This window comes from Mustela lutreola, chromosome 8 (genome assembly GCF_030435805.1).
Source record: "Mustela lutreola isolate mMusLut2 chromosome 8, mMusLut2.pri, whole genome shotgun sequence".
Classification (NCBI taxonomy): Eukaryota; Metazoa; Chordata; class Mammalia; order Carnivora; family Mustelidae; genus Mustela; species Mustela lutreola.
In genome coordinates, this window is record NC_081297.1 from 11,402,938 (window position 1) to 11,426,753 (window position 23,816).

The window sequence follows — 23,816 nt, forward strand, 5'->3', positions numbered from 1 at the left end:
CTGCCGAGGGTATCTACTATTGAAAATGAGCATGTAGTCAATAAAAATAAAGTATTTAAGAAAAAATTTTAAAACCTCCAAACTTTGAGAGTTTAGCTAACACATGACAATGGAATATTCTTATTATACTTAAGCTTTCCACGACAGGAAATTCTCTGTCTCCTGTAGGGCCAGCCGATTAGATCCCAAGAAGGAGCTCCCTTTCCCTCCCGGGTGCATCTGAAACACCCGAGAGATAGATGGAGGGTTTTCGAGGAGAGGACACGAAGTCCTTCAAAAGTCAACGCCGGTGTGGAATGCACCTCCCTTTGGGGCCTGTGATCCCCCGCGAGGCCTGAGCGGGTTTGCGGTGGCCGGACGGAAGTAACCACGTGGCCACCACAGCTCATACCAGTCGCCACCTGCCCACCCTCATTTTCCTAATCCGCGCAAACCGCATTCTCGGCGTCGATGCAGAAAGAAACAAGCCCTTTCCCCGCCTCCCCTGAACTCTTTATCGCAAACATTTGGCCTGCAGGTTTGGTGTCTGCGCACCAACCCAGACTCCACCCCTCAGCCCCACGAGGGGGGGCGGGGCGGGGCGGGGCGGAGGGGGCGGGGCCTGGCGGCGCGGAGCCGGCAGCGCGGGCGGTGAGCAAGAGGCCCGACGGCGCCAAGGGCGGGATTCGCGGCGGGGCCTGAGGGCGTGGAGGGGAGCCGGTGGGGCGGGCGGAGGTGGTGGCGCAACGCAAGGAGGCGGGGCCGGGGCCGAGGCGCGGAGCGGCAGGGCGGAGCGGCGGGGCGGAGCGGCGGGGCGGAGCGGCGGGGCGGAGCGGCGGGGCGGAGCGGCGGGGCGGAGCGGCGGGGCGGAGCGGCGGGGCGGAGCGGCGGGACCAGGCGTCCGAGGGGACAGCGCGGAGGGGCGGGGCCGGGCGACGGGAAGGGGCGGGGCACGCTAAGGGGCGGGGCAGGGAGGGTCTGGCCTGCGGGAGGAGGCCGACCTAGACCTGGCGTGGGAGTTCCCGCTGGGTTTCCCGGGGCTGTTGCGACCCTCGGCTGCTGAGGCGCAGCGGCCCGGCTCGCACCCGCGACCCTTGGGGCGTCCGGCCCTCTGGGGCACGTCTCTGGCTGCCATGGCCGCCGCCGGCTTCCGGGCCTTCGGAGCAAAGGGGCCCGCCTGGCTCGGGCGAAGCGCGTGGGCCCAGCTCTCCGCCGGCTTCTGCAGCAGGGGTCCCGCCGGGGCCGCGCGGCCGGAGCTCCCGCCGCGACCCACCCGCGCGCGGCAGCAGGACGGCATCAGGTCAGCGGCGGGGCCGCGCGGGCGCCGGGCCCTTCCGGACCAGCCCACGGGCCTAGCGGGGCAGCTCCCGGCTGGGGGTGGGCGGCAGGGACCGGGCAGAGATGGGCAGTCACCCCACGCGGAGGCCACCGGGGGCTCGGCCAGGGGCCAGCTATATCCGCTGGGGACACCGGTTTGTCTGTCTCGGCCAACGAACCCAGCCGCGGACACGGTGTTTCCCCAAGTCACTTGCCTGGGCACTGTAGCATTTCGGATCCTGCAGGACACACCGGAGAATTTCAAACGGGACAGCCTCGGAAGGCCCCAGCACTGCCCCTCAACCCCCGGGGCAACGGATCCGAGTCTTCAGTGGATTTTAGGCTCCGTGTGGGCAGCTCAGCAGGTGGCCACACCGCTGCTGTGGCCTTGAAAAAGAGGTTCTGTGCTTCTCACAACCTTGACCTGGTTCCAATGCCAGGTTAGGCAAAGCCGAGCTGCTCCTGGGCCCGGCCCTGGGAGTACCCGAGTGGGGACAGGTCAATATGAAGGACGAAGGGCACACTGTACTGAGCTCTGCCCTTGGGCTCAACAAGCCTAAAACCCTTAAAAACAAAACAAAACAAAACAAGAAAACCAGTTCACAAACTGGAATTGGAGTAGCAAAGGTTAAAGGACCACTAGCCCCATCCAGGCCTCACCCTGTTGTTTCCCCGCCAGGGCAGGGGTGCAAAGAGAGGCCTACCCAGCCTGCTAAGTATTTAAAAGTCACAAATCAAACTAACAGCTAAATATGTTTTCTTCTCCTACTCTGAGAAGTGTGTCTTCATAGACCTGGAAGACCATGCTCGAATTTACAATCCTGAGGCTCCTAGGAGTCCCCCCAAAGCAGTGGCGAGCCAGCTGCTTGCTGGCCTGCAACTTTCTTTTCGTCCACCCTATGTTACCCCCTCTCACCTCTCCACCCCTCCTTCCTGCTGCTCTGCCAGGAGCTTGGCACACAGGTCTGCAGACACCCCATCCAGTGTGCCCAATTCTCTCTCTCTCACCTCCCTTCCTAGAAATAATTGTTCGTGGCCACTCCAGGGGCTTAAGGATACCCCTCTGCAAAGCTAGAGAATTCCAGAGTCTCAGGTAACCACAGCAGGGTCTGGAAGCGGGTGGTGACTTCCAGGTGGGCATATCATTCTATACAGGTGGACTCCTGGCTCATCTGGCAGGGCACAGCTGGAGCTGGGGTACCAGGGTCAGTACCTAGCACAGGCGGGGCTCCTTGCTCATTGTCAAGGGTGCCCCTGCTTCTGCAAATCTGGTTCAGAACCCTGACATCTGGCACGGAGCCAGCGGACTGAAGGTCTGGGTAGTTAACTAAACATGAGTCCAAAGCTAAACATGCGTCAGAAAGGGAGACAATGGGAAGAATCAATCTGCCATAAATGCTCGGAATCAGTAAGTAGGAACCTCCAAACGCACCACAGAAGCAGTGGTATGTTAGGCATGAAGCCGGTGAGCTTGAACAACTCAGCCACACCTCAAGCATCCCTTTTCAGAGCTGTTCCTCTCAGCAGTGATAGTCATGGAGCAGGAATTGGAGTACCGTGCTAGGCACAGTACAGTTGCTACCCCTAATCCCTCTAGAGCCTGCGAGGTAGGTGACGGTGTCCCCATCCTACAGTGAGGAAAGGAGTTCAGAGAGGTGGCTTCTGGCTCAGCTGGGAGGAAGGAGAGCCAGGAGGCAGGGAAAGGTCCGTCTGCCTCCGAAGTTGTTTCCACTCTGCTGTCTAGCTCAGTGTCCCTGCCATTGAGGTTTAAAAGAGGTGGCAAACAAACTAACAAACCTACCTAGGTGAGAGGAAAATTTCCAGGAGTTAGTGAAATTGGCTGTGAAAAATCAAAATGCTATTTGGGGTCATTAATTCACTCAGCAGGTGTCTGTCGAGTGTCTGTGAACATGACAGGTGCCTCGCCTCATGAACGTTCTGGGGGTTTACAATGATGTGATGGGCTCCTGATAGCTCACTGGGGCCTCCCCAGGGCCCATCTCTTGCCCTGCAAACAGAAATACTACACTTTTTGTCACATGCTCTGGCAGTGACCTCCCTCTTAGTGATTCCCTCTTCCGGTGATCGTGTTGGTGAAGCTGTAGGTGCAGGGTGTCACACGTTTCGACCCAAGATAGTCACTGGGAGAATTCAGACTGCTAAGATTCTTAGCAGATCTTATCAGTCAGCTTTGACGGCCAGTTCTAAAGGGAAGAAACAGCAGTCTAAGAAGGCTTTCCGTTTCTGGCTTGAGCAACTGAGTGGTAGCATTAAGATGAAGGGAGTTGGGGACGATGCCCCAGGATAGTGCAGGAGGCATGGGAATGAACTTGTAGCGTAGACCTGGAGCTCAGGACAGAGATTTGGGTGAGGGCAAAGGTTGGGGGTCATTAGCATAGTGGTACCAGGCGAAGCCAAGTCCATGGTCAGGTTGCCTTGGAAGAGCATGGAATAAAAGGTGGTGGGGGAAGCTCTGAGAATCACACGGGTGAGCAGAAGGCAAGGAGCGCCCTGAAGAAGGTGAGGAGGACAGGCTAGAGAAGCACCAAAAGACGAGAGTCAGGGATGGGTGCCTGAGTGGCTCAGTGGGTAAAAGCCTCTGCCTTCAGCTCAGGCCAGCTTCATCGGGCTCTCTGCTCAGCAGGGAGCCTGCTTCCTCCTCCCTCCCTCTCTGCCTGCCTCTCTGTCTACTTGTGATCGCTCTCTGTCAAATAAGTAAAATCTTAAAAAAAAAAAAAAAAAGGAGACAGAAGGAGAGTATGATCCCAATGGCCACTGGACTTGTTCTGACAAGGAGGAGATTCTGGGCGAGGACAGATTGAGTGGAGTAGCAGGAACAGAAGCCTGGCTGGTCTGGGTCGAGAAGTGAACTCAGCAGTTCAGAGCACTCTGACAGGGTGTGCAACGCACAAGCCATGGGGTTAATGGGCCACATATGACCAGATGCTGCTGAGCAGCAAGAGGATCTGGGCGCTGGCATCTTTCTGCATGATTTTGCCCAAGGCCTTAGAATTTAATTTAAGCATATGTCACTGATGGGATGGCAGCTCTGAGACTTGCTACAGAAAGCACACTCATTATCTTACTGGAAGGTTCGTGGATACTTCTTTTACGACACCCCAGAATGCGGGTTTCACTGCGTATCTGCCTATCAGCCGCTAGTCATTCTCAGCACCCAGGAGGAAACGGGACTGTCACAGCCGTCTGAAGCCAGAACGGTGTCCCAAAGAAAATGGGTACTCATATAGCGCTGGAATAAAGTCACTCACCGGAGTGGTTTTCCAGAAGCCGGTGTCCCAGAGGGCGAGTTTAGGAGGATCCAGGCTGACACACAGCAGGAGTATCCGATCCAGAGAAAGAGCGAGAATGGCAGAAAACCTGGAGGTGGGGACAGAGGGGAAACAGATGCAACGTACAGAACAGTAGCCTGGGGTCTGGTTCCCCGCCCGTTCCATGTAACTGCACAAAGAGACATTCCTGTGTACAGGCAGCCCGATGACAATATAGTGAGACGTTGGCATGCCCACTCCTAGTCGGAGGACATGTCCCAAAAGAGTCCCCTTGCTGTCTGCTCCTTCCTTCTGCTCTTCACACATCACCCGTTCCCAGCGCGAATTATTCTGCAGAATTACAGGATGCCGCTCGAGAAACACGGAAAGATGCTGTCATCGAGATGCACTGGCTGCTGTAACCATGCTGCCCCCTCAGTGGGGTGCGTGTGAGGAGTTCTGGGGGTGTGTTTTCCATTCTCGGCTCCGGCCCTGAACTTACTCTCTTGAAGAAGAGCAGAGAGAGAGAAGTGCAAGGTAGCCACACGTGGCAGCTTCCTCGGGCTCCCGCTGTGGTCTCACAAGCCTCACAGCCTCTCGGGAGGTTTAGTGGTGGTTTCTGGAACTGCCATAACCTACCCTTTGCAGGAAAGAGGCCGTCATGTTTCTGACAGTAAACCTGGAGAAAAAGAGAAATCCAGGGAAAGGGGGTGGGAAGCCCAGTCCACATTTTGGGTAGTCTTGTTTTGCCTTAGCCATATATCTTGATAGTTGGCAGAGCCTCTCAGTAGCCTCTAAGCACCAAGGGTTCCCTGTCCTGGTGTTTTAAAAAGAGCCCCCAGGGTAAGAAAGGAGTCGGGGTCTTCCATTTGTTTTGCACGTGTACTTATAATTATACAGTGATTATAAAACGTTCTTCCCAGGAACATTGTCTTGAGTGATCCGAAGAAGAGGAACGCGCTGTCCTTAGCCATGCTGAAATCTCTGCAGAGTGACCTTCTTCACGAAGCCGAGAGCAAAGACCTAAGAGTCATCATCATTTCAGGTACTGACCGGATATCCGGCCTCAGTGTTCTGTAGTGACCCGGAAGCAGCTTCTCAAAATTCTTTGGTCAACTGAGGCATTCCTTCCCCTCATAGGAGAATTGTTTCTGAAGCTCCTTTACAAGAACATTATGAAAAAAAAAAACCCGGGTAATTAGCGGTAGAAATTATAGGGAAGATTACCGTGCGGTGAGAATATGTCTTTTTCCATTTTGTCAGACGTGTCAGGAAACATTGCCACCCCTGGCTGTGCTGGTCTCCCCATCAAAGTCCGAGAACTGATGTCTTCATGGATCTGATCCGATGGGTTTAATTACTAAAGCTTTCGGCAGACTACCTAGCTGGTCAGGACGGGCTGCTGGGCAATCGACTGATTTGTCTTTTCCATTCTTACTAAGCTTTCAACCGAGATCTGTGTTCTTCTTCAAGGGTCCCAGGAAGCATGATCTATTTTGCTCATTTCTTTCCTTCTCTTTTTCCAGTAAGAACTTTTACCAGGTCGTCTGGTGACGACAGCAGCATAAATAACAGCCTGCCAGCATTGTAAAGCAACCACAGAAAACAGATGCTGCCCTATGATGCACTATGTTTTTTAAAAAAGTTAAAAAATCAGTGTTTCTGGAGGCAGATACTTAGAATGTTACTTTCTTCTCTGTGATTGAATATAAATTTTCATCTTTTTCAAAAATCTTTTAAATTTTATTTATTTATATATTTATTTATTTATGAGATAGGGCATGTTCCCGCACAAGCAAGGGGAGGGGCAGAGAAAGAGAATCTCAAGCAGACTTCACGCTCATCATGGAGCCTGACACAGGACTCGATCTCGTGACCCTGAGATCATGACCTGAGCTGAAATCAAGAGTCAGATGCTTAACCAACTGAACCACCAAGGCGCCCTCAAATTTTCAACTTTTCATATGGTGAGGGGGAAAGAAATAGAGGAAGTATTGTCCAGGAGCCATGGGGGTGTAAGCCGGATGCAGTAAGCCGGGAGCTAACTCAGAGCCACGCAATTTTCTCACTGGCATGCCGGGAGTAACACCGTCTGTCCCAGCAGCTGCAGCCAAAGGGAAGAAGGAGAAGGTGCTACCAGCTGATGGGTGGTGGCCATTTCGTCATTGTTGTTCAGGGCAACAGTATCAGTAAAACCACATCGTCCAATCCCTCGTAAAAATAAAAGGGCTGTCCTCACACTCCGACCTTCCTGATCCCCACCTGTGTGGGTGGCCGCGATCTGGGGACTGAAGAACAGGGACACCGTGGGAGGCAGGGTGGATTTGATGGGCCCAAATGAGTCTATATAGTCAGGCTGGGCCAAGTCCAGACACAGAAGTGTGAAACCGGAGGGTTAATTCTGGAAGGAGGACATTTACTTGTTGGCATGGCACGTTTTCGCTGGTTCCACCACAGACCTTCGAGAACCCATGCCTCACCTTACTTTGTCACCACAAAACCCTGGCTGTCACTTTGCAAGCAAAATAGAATTATTCTATCAAATCTGAGCCATCAACTCAGTGTCCATGGCATTAGCACGATTGCTGTTACGTTACCCAGGAGGTAAGTAAGGGAATGTTCAAGCCCTGGCTGCTCACTTCTCTTTCTTTTCTTTTCTTTACTGGAAACATGTGCAGCTGAGGGGCCCGTGTTTTCTTCTGGGCATGATTTAAAGGAACTGACGGATGAGCGAAGCCCAGATTATCATGCTGAGGTGTTTCAGACCTGTTCTGAGGTAAGCCGGGCTGAGGGGCGACATCACAGCCCCAAAATGAGAGCTACGTGAAATACTGAATGATGCTTCCCATGGACACCCAAGGCTTTCTCTCTGAGACCGAGTCCCTGCAGACTGGTCATTGGCCTATCCTTCAACCAGGTCACTATTTGGTTTCGATTTTCAAGTGGGCACTGTTGGCAAGAGATCTTGTCACCTGCCGGAGAAAGGTCGATACAGGCTGGTGCTGACTGTGGCCGCATCCAGGACCGTGGGGGTGTGTCTTGGTAGACACGTCTCAAGTCAGAGGGTGGGTGTGAACATCTGTAGAGGGGAAGGGCCCAAGATCAGTGTAATTTTTAAAAAATTTTAAACTAAAACAACTCTGTTAATGGCAGAGAGAGAATATTTGTGAATGGAATAGCCATAATGATTTTAAAGATTATTTTCAAACCCTTCTTCCGACCAACCTTTGTAATCACCACCTCCAAGTGGAAAATGAACCTCTTCACGTTTACTTCTTGTGGTCTGTGTCTTTAACCATACGAAGGAGAGAAACTGCCAGCAGAGAGGAGGAAGAGGAACAAAAGGCTTGCGAAGATTATAATCATACTGAGTCCACCCCCGGATAATGAGAAACCGAATACAGCCTACAACTTCAGGTCATGCTTCGCTTGTTTCATAACTCGTTATTGAGCACTACTGTATGCACAGTACTTGCCAGGCACTGAGGGAAAAAGAAGGAAAAACAAACCTCCTGCCAAACTGAAACTGGAAATGTAGGTGAGAAGCAAGACAGAACACAGCGTCAGGGGTGCCAGGGTGCCGCAGTCCATTAAGCAACTGACTCTGGGTTTCGGCTCCGCTAGTGGTTGTGAGCTCAAGCCCCATGTCAGGTACTACGATGAGTGTGGAGCCTACTTGAGATTCTCTCTCCCTTGCCCTCTGCCCCCACCACGCTCTATGTATTTCACAAATAAATAAATAAATCTTTAAAAGCTCTCTTAAATAAACCAATCTTAAAAAAAAAAAAAAAAAAAGACTGAAGGCAGTTTCATAACCTGACCCTAAAATTACTTCACCGAATTTTTCATTCATTCATGGACTTGCTCACGTATTTGGTCGTTAACGATTCAACAAGTATTTCACGATACGTTCTCTACAGACAAGACAGAGGCGCACACCAGGGAGGCTGGCAGGAAATGACTGAGATGCCTTCTCGGCCACCATTTGTTTTCCTTGCTCTTCCAGAATGCCGTACGGAGAGCCCGTTAAGAGTTTTCTCATGTCGACAAGCCAGGAAAGCAGTTGACTTGAGGCTTCACAGAGACGCAGAAGCAGCCCGGAGCTAAGGCTTCGGTGTTTTGTTCCACAGCAGTGATGTTTATGTAATGTTCTGCTCCGGTGTTTAGCACGGCGCTTTAGAAGTGATTCCTCTACAATATCCACTGTGTTTGGCTAAAACAGAAAAGCATGAAAGAGAACCACTAGAGCCCTTCCCTCCTCCCTCAAGGGCCTGCTTTTATCACTCTGCCATGGTGTCTTCACGAACTGAGATCCCAACGGGTTAGCCAGAGGGCCACAGGGGAGCCCAGCGCTGCTTTAGAGGAGAAAGGCCAGATTTCATGGATTCTGGCAACCCCTGGATGCCTCGGGCTCACTGAAAAAGACAAGAGTGCATAAATGGGATCCTGTCCTAACAGGGAGATCAGAGCGGAAGTGCCCTGATTTCTTGAATACTTCTAAGAAAATCACAATGTCCTGGACAAATAGGAGCACCATGAACTTGGAAGATTTCCGCTTCCAAATGTGATCAACGGACAGACTGGGACAGAATGAGCTAGAGATTTCACTGTTCTGTTCATGCACGAGAAAATGCAGGTTTAGAGAGGAAGATGGAGATTCCTGACTTGGCTCAGGATCTAAACTGTAGCAGATTCCTTGCAGACGCCAAGTGCCACCGTAATTGTTAATTATTTACAAACCAGGAATAGGGTAAATGGAGAGGGAGAAAAAATCGGGGCTATGGAAGAGCAAAAGGAACCCTTTGTGGAGCTGACCCGAAACATTTCCCTGGAGACCCACTCCGTGTGTGTCTTTTGTCCTGTTGAAGTCTAGGTGGAAACCTTAGTCCAGGAAGAGCGTCTTCTCTTTCTCCTCGGCCTCGCTGCTGAAATGGCGATGGGACAAGGCTGCTCCCAGAGCCCGCAGTCACGTTCCTGAGTGAGGCTAAGCTGCAGTTACACTGATGTCTCATTTGGAGAAGGCAGAGAACCCAGGAAAAAGACTTAGTTCAGGAAGGGAAACTAGAAGGAAAAATCATTTCTTGACGACCAAGGGATTGGCTGCCTCAGCTGGTTTGTTATCTAGCTTCTCTTTGTCTTTTCTGTATTGCTAACTTTATTTGAAGTATGTTTTGGGGGCACGCGGGTGGCTCAGTCGGTTAGGGGTCTGACTCTTGATTTCTGCTGCGGTTGTGATCTCAGGGTTGTGGCATCAAGCCCCATGTAGGGCTCCTTGCTCACCGGGGAGTCTGCTGGAGAATCTCTGTCTCCCTAACCTCCTGTCCCCACCATGCGGGTGCACATGTGTGCGTGCACACTCTCTCTCAAATAATCTTGAAAAAAATAGAAAAATTTAAGAAATTAAAGACATTTTGGGGGTATCTGGTTGGCTCAGTCAGTAGAGCATGTGACTTGATCTCAGGATCATGGGTTCAAGCCTCATGTTGGGCATGGAGCCTTCTTAAAAAAAAGTTATTAAAAATATGTTTTAATTATACAAATAATAAACATGGAAAATTTTGAAAACCCAGAAAAAGAGAAGGCAGGAAAACAAACTGCTGATACTAGACCATGATCATACCACCCAGAGAGAATGCTAATATTCAGCAGATTTCTTTCAAACCTTTTCCCACATAAACCTATTTGTCTGAGTAATCATACATAGGGGCAATTATGCTGCATAACTGTATAATGTGATTATAACACTGAATGCTTAACCATGTGCCACATACTATTTTGAATACTTTAGACATTTATAGAATTCTCATGTTCTAGAAGATTGGTACTATTCTTGTGCCCATTACTATACCCAGATGTGAAGAGCAGGGGATAGCCAGTGGGTAAGCAGCAGACTGGGCATCAGACCCCAGGAGCCTGGCTCCAGCCCACTATGCAAGGTCAGACCATGCTGCTCTGTCTGGTGGAAAACCTCATAACGGGAACAGAGTGTTCCATTAAGTGGACAATTAGTTTACATCGTCACTTTTCTTATTTATTTGTTTATTATTTTTAAAATATTTATTTATTTGAGAGGGGGAGAGAGAGAGAGAAAGCGAGAGAAAGAAAGCACAAGCAAGGGGTAGAGGGAGAAGCTGCCTCCCCGCCGAGCAGAGAGCCTGATGCGGGGCTCGATCCCAGGACCCTGGGATCATGATCTGAGCTGAAGGCAGAGGCTTAACTGACTGAGATACCCAAGACCTCCTTCTTATTTATTTTTATATATTCATTTCTTATTAGTTTTTCACCATTATAAAATAAATTTTTAACATCTTTTCCTAGATACCTTTTTACCCTATTTTAGGATTATTCCTTAGAAATGTTCCCTGGATGAAAAGTACAAATATTTTTAATATTGTTGGGATCTACTCTCAGTATTTTCCCACCAGGTTGTACAGAATCTTAGTGCTTCGTAGCTGGCACACAGGAGACCCAGACTGTTCGACGCTAATTGCAGCCAAGTGACTTCCATAAGTAACCAGCTCATTAGGTGACAGACGACACTCAGAGTCAAAAAAAATCTTTCTTTGCTGCAAGACGCTACAAGTTCTTGAGCAAGAGTTCTTCCCCTTGCTGTTGTAGTTCTCGGAGAATGAGCTCAGTCACTGACCACACTCGTCCTCGCCTAGAGTTCTCAGAGCTCCTACATCCGTGAGCCGTTTGGGGTGTGGATCTGCACACGTGCATTCTTCTGAGGAGAAAGTCAATAGATTCTCACAGGAGAAAGTCTCAGATTCTCACAAGGTGACCCCCTAAGAAAGTCCAAACCACTATTATAGAACATGATGTCATATCCCTAAATATATTATTTTATAGTAAAGCTGCCCAGTAGAACATGTTTGTGAATGCAGAAGGCTGAGTTCCTTGGGCAAAACCTTCACATCAAGGAAAGTCATTTTCTCAGAGTGGCCGCCCTAGGAAACGAACCCAGATGTAGCAGCTCCTTCCCGCCTGCGCTCCTTCCCTGCCAGGGTTCAAAGTGCAACTGTGTATACGTCCAAGTTACCAGAGCGACACAGTCTGTTTTGTGTGGCATTAAAAAAAAAAAAAAATGGAGAAATCAACCAAGGTATTTGGTAAGCTGTAAAAATAAGTTCCAGAAATTTATGGAGTGGGGGAGGGGTCGTGCGAGCCAGTTTTGGGCTCCTCTCTGTGCCAGGGGCCCTGTTTAGGGAATTTTGTTTGTTTTGATCCTGACAGGGCTCCTCCCCCCCATTATAAATGAACTGAGAGAACATTTAGGGCCGAAGTAATTGGCGAAGTAATTTTTCTTCCAGCTTCATTTTTCAAGGAAGCAGCAAATACCAGTTTGAGACTCGCAGCGGGCGTGCTCCATGCAGGCGCGGTTGCCCAGAGAGCAGAATCAGCTCTGTGCTTCATGGGGGGCTGCTGGGCGTGTGGTCAGAGGGGACCGCGACCTCACAGAGGGTCCTGCCGGGTGTAGAAGGACCAGGGCTGTGCCAGGTTCAAATCTCCCCGCCTAGGCGAGTTCCTTCCCCGCTGAGCTTTCTGGCCCTGGTTGTCACCTACTGTCCCCTCCTCCCCTGGGTCTCCGGAAGACCGAACAGGTGGTATTTGATGCCAGGTTAGTTCTCGTCAGGCTTCCTTTCACCCTTTTTTTCCGAGACTCTGATCGAGGGGACATGCTCTGGGAAGGGTGAAGTCACAGAAAATCGTCCGCATGCGTGTTGCATTTTGCTTTCGGCCGGAAACAAAGTCGTGTGTTTGCCCTTTTAGGTCATGCTGCTGATCCAGAAGCTTCCGGTCCCCGTCATTGCCATGGTGAACGGCTTGGCCACCGCGGCCGGCTGCCAGCTCGTTGCCAGCTGTGACATTGCCGTGGCGAGCGACAAGTCCTCTTTCGCCACCCCTGGGGTGAACATCGGGCTCTTCTGCTCCACCCCTGGGGTGGCCCTGGGGAGAGCAGTGCCGAGGAAGGTAACTGAACACCCTGTGGGCCCTCCCCATGTGATCCCCCAGGGCACGGGGTGGTCGGTTCCAGAACTCACTAGTTACAAGGACTGGATCAGGACATTCCACCCAGAGTGTGTGAGGTGGGCTGCGCTGCAGTGTCCCTTCTGAAGCCAAGTGTGGGGGCGGGGATGGCCAGCACCTGTTCCTCTGAGCTTCTCACCGCGTGTCACCCTCAGGACGAATAGTTAGGGTCCTGCTTTGTTTTGTTTGCACACGTTCTTGTCCCCTTACTGGCCCTGCCGTTGAAACTCAGTTTTGTTGGAACACCTGGGGGACCTAGGTCAGTATCAGGAGGCCAGGATGCTAGTGTCCCTGGCTTATTGTTTGCCAGCGATCTGTCTTGTTCCAGAAAGTACTGAAAAGAGCTGATTCCCTGAGTTATATCACATTTGCAATGGTTACATTTGAGGAGAAAGACGAGCCCGTGCTTGGCATATTGGATCTGCCCTGGAAGGAGTCACATTACATGAGGTGGTTGGTCGTTGCTGACCACGGTGAAGTCCACGTTCTTCGTTAAGCTCATTCTTCCTATCACATCATAAAATAAGATTTACTAAGGAGCTCTTAAGTGTAAACCAGGGGTTTCCCTATTCTAGAAAAAAATACATCCTCATTCTCAACTAGAAATGTGTTTCCAGAAAGGGAGAGGTTGGCGAAGTTGTAGAACGTAGGGAACCTAAAATGCTTTCTAGAATATATTATCCATTTTAACGTCAACTACAAAAATTAGCAGTTGCCCATATGCCTGAGGCACAGAAGAGATGAGACCCCAGGGAAATCAAGCGGCAGGAACAAGAAGTTTAGGGATGCGTTCCTTTCCTTTATGGTGCCTCATTAGTTTTTACAGAAACGTGTATTTGTGAGAAAGGTCTGAAGGCAGAGTGTGCGAGCACACACCCTCAGGAACAGCGGCTGAAAGTGGGCAAAGGTGAGCTATCAGACATAACAGCTTGCCAAAAGGTTTGCAGACTAAGCGGGTTTCGTCCTGTCAGGAGACAAGTTCACTTTAAATGCATGTACAGTAATTCAGCAAATACTTCTTAAGTCTCTCCTCTGTGCCAAGTACATGAAATCGAAGTGCATCTCAAGTAGATTGTCGGAGCTTGTTGACACACTGCCATACAATTGTGCAGATCAAGTCACGAGGCCTGTCGCGTCATCAGCAGGTGGACGGGTTGCCCCATCAGCAGGTGTTCATCTTCCTTAACACCTGATGTTCTGGAAGGGTCCACAGTGAGGCACCCAAACCTTTGTATCAGCCCTGCTGTTAGGATACGAACCCATTCTTTCTTAACACAAACAAACTTTTCCCATCGAGGCTTACAATGGAGTCCTACAAACGTAAACATTGTTATCACATTCGTCAAATGTTAAAAGAGTTTTTGAGAAGAGAAAAAAACCACATGTGACACACACAGGCCTTAAGTTTCCAGGAAGCCCGGTGCTCAGAACCACCCTGCATAACTACTTGGCGTGACAGATGAAGGGGCAGGACATGGCAAGAACAAAAGTAGCTCCGACTTCCCCTGGGTAGTTTTGGCAAGGGCCAGGCCTGCTGAGAAGATGTGGGCAGAGTCTCCAGTATCGTCCCCACTCAGCTCCTTGATCTGTGCTCCTTGTGATCTGACCCCGGGGTTTTTTCCCAGTTAGTAGTCTGAAAGTGGTTCAGAGCTATCTGTAGATATCTTTGCCTGTTGGGTTCATTACTCCACAGAGGCGTGAGGGGGATACACAGTTTGGGGTCAACACTCATGATCTGAAATCACAATACTGATAAAGGGAACTCAGTGGGAAGAAGTCTGTCAGAACCTAGGGCCTTTGCCAGGTTGCTGGATCTTCAGATCTCGCCTGTGCCGCCCTCTGGAGGAGGCAAGTAGGAATTCATAAAAATATAAACCTAAACAGAAACACCCCTTCCTGCAGTCATTGCTTGATTGCCCCCCTATGAACACATCCATACACAGGCCCATGGGCTTCGGTGGGTGGGGGGCACACGTTTCCTCTGCGTGTAGCCACAGGGAAGCAAGGAAGTGCTTTTGCAAACTTGCCGGGCTTGGGAGCTCTACCCTTTCTGCCCCAGCTAGAGCCATGGGTGTGGGTCACCAGTGCCCTCTGCTGGTCACCGTGGGAAATGGCTCAGCAGTGCAGGAGTTGGAGAGTGGAGGTTTCTCCGCGGGGAGCAGAAGTGATGGAGTGCAGCCCTTGTGTTCAAGCCAGACTGAGCCCGGGCATGAATAATTTTCCACATTTGTAAACCGTCTCTCTCCTCTGGCATGAGTTAAATAATGCATCTTCATTGCACCTTCTAAACACTGCCTGCTGCAGCTGCTCCCCTCCCCAGCCAGAGCGGGCCCTCACGCAGCTGGTATCCCGGGGGAGCATGGGAAAATCCGAACCCCCACTCCTCCAGCCCATCACTTCTCTGTGGTGGGAACGCTGGCTTCCATCTAGTTGCCTGGGGTATCTGTGGAAACTTTGGGTATTTGTGGAATCGGATTTCCTCAAATCTCATTAGAACAGAGTAGAACTGGGCACCTGGGGGCTCAGTGGGTTAAGCCTCTGCCTTCCACACAGGTCATGATCTCAGGGTCCTGGGATCGAGCCCCGCATCGGGCTCTCTGCTCAGCCGGGAGCCTGCTTCCTCCTCTCTCTCTGCCTGCCTCTCTGCCTACTTGTGATCTCTGTCAAATAAATAAACAAAATCTTAAAAAAAAAAAAAAAAGACAAAGAAAAAAGAACAGAGTAGAACTTCCAAGCTGGAAAGAGTGTTAACGTCTTGCCACTCAGCCTGGTTTGGAGACCACCAGAGAGTCTGAGAAATGCAGGGTCCCAGCCGTCCAGACCGACCACATCAGAATCTGGACTTGAACAGAGAACTGCATGGCCATTGGTCTCCATGCCTTTGAGACCATGTAGTTCAACCCCTGATTTACAAAAGGGTTTGAGGGGCAGTTCAGGGGCTTACCTGATATCTCCCAGCAACCAAACCCGCCTGTGACTCCCGGTTGGCTTCCTTCCTTCCTGAGCCCTTCCTGCATCGCCAGCCAGTTCTTACCATAGGTGTGACTCGAGGGGCCCGCAAGACCCCTCTGCTTTAAAGAATCACCCCCTTTCAGGGCCAGTTAGTAGTGATACCTAATAGTGATACCTAATAGCCAATCAGAGTCATACAAATGTACAGTTGCAATAGGCGTGTTTCTATCATCAGTGCATTTATTAGGTGCCGACTGAGTGCCCAGCAGGGTAGCGTTAGCTACACACTTACTGTCTCTCATCTCCGCAATCCCACAGGAGGACGGAAGGCTCAGTCCCACCTTCAGATGAGGAAATAGACTCAGAGGGCTTAAGTTGCATGCTTAAGATTTTGTGGTTAGGAAGTGGCCCACCTGAGATTGGAACTTGGGGGACCAACTCCAGACCCAAATTTTGCTGCCTCAGGTGCTGTTGTTTTTAATGCAAGTGCCCCAGGAAGCGGAAGTGTGAAACCCCCAGCTTGTTACGGGGACCCAAGAAGTGCCATCATAAAAGGCAGCTTGAATTGATGAAGGAAACGGATGAGAGAAGGTGCTTTCTCTCTCATCTGAAGCGAAGATGGTGCCGATTAGCTAGAGAATAAACAGGCTTTCTTTTCTTTAGAGAATACAACTCTTGTTATTCAACCCGCCTGGGTAAAATCTCTGTAAATCAGTATGAGCCCAGGAAGCAGATGATAAAACCAAGGCCCAAAGAAGAGGATGAACCAAGCAGGGATGCTGACCTTCCTCCCATCAAGACGTCCTTCAAGGGTAGCCTGAATCCCTTTAAGACCTTCCTGGTCTCCGGGATGAAAGGAACGGAAGCGCCCGGGAGAGCGTGCCCATGCCTGGTCGAGGTGGACCGCGGCGCACCTGTCTCGGGGCTGCCCCGGGCCAGCGATGCCTCCCTCAGGAAGAGCCGCAGGGGCCGTCTTCCCGGTTCCCATCTAGTCAGACGCATCCGTCGTTCGCTAGAAGGAAGCCGCTCAGCCAGCCACCTCTCCACCATCCTGGCTCTTCACCTGTTCTCTTGGCTTCTTTGCTTTTGAAAACTGGCTTTGCCGGGACACCTCCTGGGAGGTGACATGTCTGTGGTGCTGCCTGGGTGTGAGGAGGGACAGAGAAGCAGAGCCCGCGTGCCCGACTCCAAGCCCCGGGACCACACCGAGGCCACCCAGATTGGGTTCCAAAGCATGGTGAGACTTGGAGCACCAGGCCCTCCTCGTGATCCCTCGTGATCCCTCTTCATGGGACAGTCTGTCACTTTCCATCAAGTGGGAGAGAGGATGGGGACATCAGTGAACTCCCTGCCGTTGAACAAATCAGTTGTTTTTTTGTTTTTTTGGTTTTTTACTGTGAGTCTGTGTAAGCGATAATAAAGGAAGTTTGCGCCCAGAAGTGAGGATGGATCCAGGAGTGGAGGGGACCTGTCCAGATGCTGTGGTCCCTTCACCTACCCGTAGGCAAGGCTGCCTTTAGAGCATTCCAGAAAGATGAGCGTCTTGCGTCTTTGACAGTATTTCCATGTGAGGTGATTTCTGAATTCAGCAGTTCTCATACCCACTGGAGATGGTAGGAGAGGCCGGTGTAGGCACCGTTTTATTTCTGAGTGTGCCGGGCTTGAACTTGGTGTGGACCCTTCAGAGGGTGGACTGATCTCTGATGGTCTCTTGTGTTCTGACCATCTGTCTGTCTCTGTCCTCCGCTTGGTTGACTGACTGACTGAAAGGGAAAATATCTTCTGTCCAATGACAACCCTTCATGCTATAGCTCAAGGTCACTTCCTTTTTGTGGATATTAGAGACCCTGAAATAATATTAGGAATCGTTCACCTAGAAGGCAATTTAAGAGATCATGTGTTCTCCCATGGGCAGAGCTGCCTGGGCCTGACAGACAGGGGTGCCGTATTCACTCCTCTCCGGGGTGAGGACTCCACATTCTCCCAGACTCATTCAGTTCACGAACTTGGATGCCCCCCCCCCTTTTAAATGTGTTTTTGGCATTGCTTCAGAATTAAGACATTACAAAAACTCACAGTCTTCCTGTGTGTGTATTAGTCACCTTGGGCTGCTGTAGTACATGCCAGGGACTGGGCGGCTGAAACAACAGAAATTTGCTCTCTCACAGTCCCAGAGGCTGGACGGCAGCTCGACGTGCCGGCAGATGTGAAACCCACGAGCTCTCCTCCTGGCTTGGAGCTAGCCGCCTTCCTACAATGTCCTCATATGGCGATGTGAGAGAGACATGAACACAGAGATCCCTAACTCTGCTCCTAAGGCCCCCAATCCTATGGAATCAGGGCCCTACCCAGCGACCTCAGTTAACCTTAATTCCTACCCCAAAGGTCCCAGCTCCAAATACAGTTGCACTGGGGCTCAGGACTTGCACATGTGTATTTTGGGGAGACACAGTTCAGTGCATAGCACGGCCCCGGATCCTTGGAGCTCTCCTCTGTAAGTCTTTGTGGGGTGAAGGGATGCCCAGGAGGAGGTTGGCTCTGCTTGGGGTTCCTGCCCATGGAACCCGGCCCCCAGCCCCCAGCCTCAAACGCAGACTCGTGCCAGGTCCCTCGAGTGAGCAGAACCATCATAGTTCTTTCCCCTGGTTCACGTGTTGTTTCTGTCGCACTCCATGTGACTGTGAGCCCTGCGGTCCTTCGTTAGCTGCTCTTTGCCACATCTCTGAGAGTCGTTCGTACACATGCAGGCCAGCTGGGGAAAGGGGACGAGAAGCGACGTGCCCAGGGGTCCCGTCAGGGAGCCACACTCCGCAGACAGGACAAGATCCCTGCCCACACCCTGGCCCGTGTCCAGGCCTGCAGCAGCTTGGACTCCACAGGACTCACTCTGAAAACTTCTTGAGCTCTTGGGCCCTGGGCAATGGCAGAATCTGAGCCAGACAGGAGCTCGGTCCGTGGGTCGTGGAAGCAGGGGAAGGAGAACAGAGCCCAGGAGGCTCAGGAAGAGAGCGACACTCATGCAAGCATCCGGTGGAGGAAGGCATTGACGAGGGGCCGTCCCACGGACAGATGATGACCCGGCCAGCAGGTAGGGACCGCTCGGGATGGATGAATGCCTGTCCGCTGAGCCCGCCACGGGAACACTGATGCTTTGATTGTAACGATTTCCTCCTTACGACTCTCCTAGCATTCACAGCTACTCGTTTTAAGAAGATTTTTATTTATTTATTAAAGAGAGAGAGTGAGGAGAGGGGCAGAGAGAGAGAAAGAAAGGGAGAGGACCCCAAGCAGGCTCCCCACCCAGCGTGGAGCCCGACGCGGGGCTCGTTCTCACAACCCTGAGGTCATGACCTGAGCTGAAAGCAGGAGCTGGACACTCAACCGACCGTGCCCCCCAGGCACCTCTCATAACTACTCTTGGAAGGCTATTTGAGGTCTTGCCCATTGCTGTAAAGGGACTGCTGTAAAGCAATTGACTGTAAAGGGTCTGATGACTTGTGTTCGCCAGATTTGATTTTTAGTGTTGTTTTTGGGGCTGGCCACTGTCTGCTGTGTGGTCCCATGAATTTCTGGAGAGCCGCCTGCATGAATGGAGGACCAAAGGCTGGAAGGTGCAGTAACCCTGCTTTCCCCTGGCTTCTGACTGGGGACCCCGCTGACATGTGCTTGTCAGGCAGCGACAGCAGACATTGTCCCGGCCCCTTCATGTGACTCACTGGGTGTCTTCTGCGGGGTCTTTGCAGCCCTTCCCCCGCAGGACCTGGCTTTGAACCTCCACGTTCAACCAGGGGCTTCTAAGAGGCTTTGGCGCCAGGATACTATTCCCGGTCAACTAATGCCCAGTCTCTGGGGTGACCCGCAGGCATAGACTGACCCACAGGCATCGCGTACCTGCTGCCTCCCACATGCTGACATCACACGCCCCCAAACTGGACATGCTGGGATTTAGTCCACTGCCTAACCTTGCAGAGGGGAAGCCGGGGCCCAGCTTTACGTGCCCTAACCAGTGTGTTTCCCACCTGTCCCCACGATGGCAGGAGTCCCCGATCCCCGCCTTCTGACCCCTCCCTTTTTACCAAAGCTCCGCCCCTAGCTGCAACAGTCTAGCCTCATGATCTAGAAAAACCATCTAAGTCGGCGGTTCTCCCTGGGAGCAACACTGGCTCAGGGGGACATCTGGTATGCCAGGGGGGACGTCTGTGAGGGTCACAGCTTTGGGGTGAGACACAGAACTCCTGGCGTCTGGCAGATAGAGACCAGGGATGCTGATGAACATTCTGCAATGCACATGGCAATCCCGCACCCCAAGATACGACCTGGCCCCAAATACATGATGGCACCAAGGCTGAGAAACCTAGTCCGTAGCATGATCTAAATGCTAATGACCCCAAAATTTGATCTCAGTCTAGTCCCCTTACCCACTACTGCAGAGGAGACCACCCATAACAGTGGCTCAAAACAACAGCAGCAGATTGTCGAGCTCGTGAATCTGCAATCCGGGCAGGGGTCCCCGAGGAAGCTTCTCGGCTCTGCAGTGTGTGTGGCCTCAGCTGGGGGAACGGAAGATGGGGTGAGCATCGTCTAGATGGGGTGAGCATCGTCTGAGTGTTTGCAGACCCCTGTGTCGGGCTGCTGGGCAGCCTCTCGGCGGGGACGCCAACTGGGTCGGTCACTGGAACACTTCGCACGGTCTCTCATGTGTCTCAGACTTCCCCATACACCATGGCAGCCAGGTTCCAAGACCAGGCGGCCTAAGCAGACGAGCCAGGTGGGAGCCGAGCCACCGCTCTGACCAAGCCTGCGAAGAACGGAAGCCTCCTCCACCGGCTGTAACACCTGCTTTCACCCATCCACCCCTCCAAGCACGCATCAGTACTTAGTAAGCCGCCTACTGTGTGCAAGAACTGAATGCAGAACTCAACGGAAGAGGTTTGAATAAACTCCGTGATCTGGTGGCGTTCACCTGGCGATCACAATACACAAGATCAACGTGTCAAGCACGCGGTGTGCTAAATGGCAGAAGCACAAAGGATGAAGACACAGCCGGAAAGCGGGGGAGTGCTGGGTGTGACCCCCAGGCTGACTAGCCTGGTCCGGGAGGACCGTGTGGACAAGAGGACACAGGAGCTGAGACCTGATGGGGACGAGGGCACCGGTCTTGAGGACACCAGGGGATGGAGCATCGCAGGCTGAGGGGACACCAAGTACAAGCACCCCAAGGTGACAGCATGCCCAGGGCGCTCAAGGAGCGGCGGGGCTGCAGGGGGTGGGGGGAGTAGAGAGGCGCCTCCTCCCCACCCCCTGGCCCGTGCTCTGAGTCTCTGTGTGCGGCGGGAATCATGAATTTGAATCTCAAGAGGCCAGGCTTTGTGGAAAGAGAACTGAGGTGCAGTACAGGGCAGGCTAGGGGACAGAGCAAACCACTGAGAGTAGGGAGCCTCTACCTCGTTCTGCAGGCCTGGAAAGTGTGGGGGGAGAGAGGTGGTCAGAGGGAGGCAGGCTCTCGTGTGAGTTACATCATGCCAGGATCCTGAGTCTGGTCCCTGGAAGGCATTTTCTTTCAAGCCCCCCATCTCTGGTTTTAGGGGCTGCTCTTTCAGTCAGACTGTGGTGGTGGCATCTCTGAGCATGCTCCTCCTTCTGGAAAGTGGCCCCTCTGTCGGTCTGGGGCAGGCCTGGGGCTTCAGTTTTGGCTCCCTCCCATCAGATGTCCTGTACCTGGCCCTTGCAAGAGACAGAGGGGAGCCCCTGGCTTCGGCGGTGCTGGGAGAGCAGCGCTGGTGAAGGAGCCAGGGAAGGGCCTGACTCTCTGCCTTCTCCGGGAAGGGGGCGGTCGGGTCCTTCCCTGGGCACTTGCCTCCTCCTTGCTCTTGGAAAGAGCCAGCCCTGTCCCTGGCAGGAGTCTGGGTGTTGTAGACGTCGGGCCTGACGGATGACGTGTTCTTTGAGGAAGCAGATAACTGGGCTGAGGTGGTAGAGAAGTAGGCAGAGGGGAAGGGAGACGGGGGTGCTTGGCCAGCTGGGGGTCACAGGGAACATGCCTGAGTAACACGCTTCCTCCCTCAGGTGGCCTTAGAAATGCTTTTCACCGGGGAGCCCATTTCTGCTCAGGAGGCCTTGCTCCACGGGCTGCTGAGCAAAGTCGTTCCAGAAGAGCAGCTGGAGGAAGAGACCATGAGAATCGCAAAGAAGATTGCCTCCTTGAGCCGTCCCGTGGTATCTCTGGGCAAGGCCACCTTCTATAGGCAGCTGCCCCAGGACCTTCGAACAGCCTACCACCTCACCTCCCAGACCATGGTGGACAACGTGGCCCTGAAGGATGGGCAGGAGGGAATCAAGGCCTTCATCCAGAAGAGAAAACCCATCTGGTTGCCGTGAGTGTTCTCCTCAGAGAAGCGGAGGAAGAGGGAACCTCCACTCCCTGCCTTCTGATGCCCAAACTCCTCTGCTGCCTCTTGACTGCGTCGACAGCAGCCTGCTGTGTGGTCCCTGTGAAAAGCTGTGATTTCCTGGGGGAGGGAAAAGGTGGAGAACAAATCAAGTGGAAGCCGGCCAGCACCTGTGCCAGCTGGCTGTGGTAGGGGGGAGCCTGGTCCTTGAGGTGATCCTTCAAGGATCCTTCAAGGATCCTTCAAGGACCCTAAGGATGAGGCTACACGGAGACACAGCAGGAGGCTGCCAACCGGGCTCCGCCTTCAGAAGTGTCTCCTGAGGTCGTTCTGGCTGCCTACTGAGGGCCAGATGTTTCCAGTCTCCACAAGACCTTCTCCACACTGAAAATCTTGTTTCTACTGCTCAAAGGAAAAGGCTTTGGGATAATCTTCTATGATTTAAATAGATTAAATATTGAGAGGGACTGGTCATTTTAACTTTCCCCAGCCAGACTGCAGGGTGTCCGAGAAAAGAAAGGAAAAAAAAAATCACTGTCCTCTTTTTGGTGAGCCTGTCCCTGGGAGGCGCACACCAGGGGCCTGACATAATGAATGTCCCGGCCATCCGACATCCAATACCGGGACCCCAGGCTAAAGCTGAGGATGACAACATCAGGGAGAGGTGGGAGGGACACGGGACACGGGTTCTTCCCACCACACACCACCAGCTCCGCTCAGCTGCCGGGCAGAGCAGTGCCCCCGAGGATGGAGCAGGTACGTGCACCAGGACCTGAACCTGCTCCTCTCCGGCTTTGGGTCCAGCCCCGCCCAAGATATGTTCCAAGTCTTGTCCTCAAGCTTTCACACAGGGTTTGGTTTTTGTTTTGTTTTGGTTCGGTTTTTGTTGTTGTTGTTTTTTAAAATCAATTTATCTCCCCTTGGAATAGAATGTGGACATGAATGTGGTCAGTCCCAAGGCTGAGACAGAGAAGTGTCGGGCTCTGCCCTGGGGCTCACACGCATTGCAATGCATGTCCCCAGTGTTTCCACAGGTTTCTATGGAGATGGACAATTTTTTGCTTTGCCAGAGTTTAGAAAGGTTAAAAAAAAAAAAAGAGAGAGAGAGAGAGAGCATCTTTTTGGAAAGGAGGAACTTGTTACTGAGATGCTGGTCGTGTGTAGAGGTCACCAGAGCTGCCATTGGCCGGACACCTGGGACAAGCCCGGGACCCTCTGTATATTCTCGTGTCACCCCGTGGCACAGGTGCTCCGATTATCACCCCCTACAGCTGAGTCGTTGAGGCCCCCATTGTGCTAGGTCCAACAGCTGCCCCTGGGTAGAGGGAGGGTCCCCAACTCTGCCTGAAAGAGCCATGGGTGCACCTTCCCCTGGCCACGCGGCCTCGTGAGGAGAGCATGGGCCAGCCCCGAGGACATGACTCCCTGGCTCCGAGGCAGCTTTCCAGAACGAAGGAACGGAACACGTACTGCTGCGGCAGAACTCGACCAGTGCTCGGGGGACACTGGATCTAACTGTCTGCAGACCACAGCCGGAGTTTTCACTACGAAGCCGATGAAGAGCGGCTGTCGTCCTAGGCTAGATTGGGAAGGACGGGGCCATCGTGGTCTGCTCAGAAACAGTGCTGGCCATGGGGCCCCTGCTGTGCCTTCCTGCCCAGGTGGCCTGACGGGGAAGTTCCCCCTTAATAGCCCCGCGATCACACAGTGTGGGGGAGAGGGTGTTACATAGGCCCTGGACTTCGGAGAAAGTGGCAAAGCCTTCTCACACACACATTTGGCAAATAAAAATCAAAAGTCAACTTTCCAGTTTCTGTATGAGGATGCACCGTCCCCTGAAAGCATGAAGTCCCTGGGGCTCTCTGAGCTGGCTTCCCAG

The 23,816-nt window shown here is 52.3% G+C and overlaps 1 protein-coding gene across 2 annotated transcripts; it reads left to right on the forward strand.

Annotated features, from left to right (window-relative positions):
- Positions 1-921: 921 nt before the first annotated feature.
- On the forward strand, positions 922-23,739 carry ECHDC3 (enoyl-CoA hydratase domain containing 3). Of its 2 annotated transcripts, none has more exons than XM_059183800.1 (5): positions 922-1,279; positions 5,489-5,610; positions 7,244-7,341; positions 12,339-12,539; positions 12,925-15,683. In XM_059183800.1, the coding sequence occupies exons 1-5, from the start codon at positions 1,113-1,115 to the stop codon at positions 13,090-13,092; spliced, it is 756 nt and encodes a 251-aa protein (XP_059039783.1). In that variant the 5' UTR covers positions 922-1,112; the 3' UTR covers positions 13,093-15,683. The 2 variants fall into 2 exon arrangements, with proteins under 2 accessions (XP_059039783.1, XP_059039782.1); XM_059183799.1 differs by lacking the exon at positions 12,925-15,683 and adding an exon at positions 21,615-23,739 and having other exon boundaries at positions 931-1,279.
- Positions 23,740-23,816: the final 77 nt, after the last annotated feature.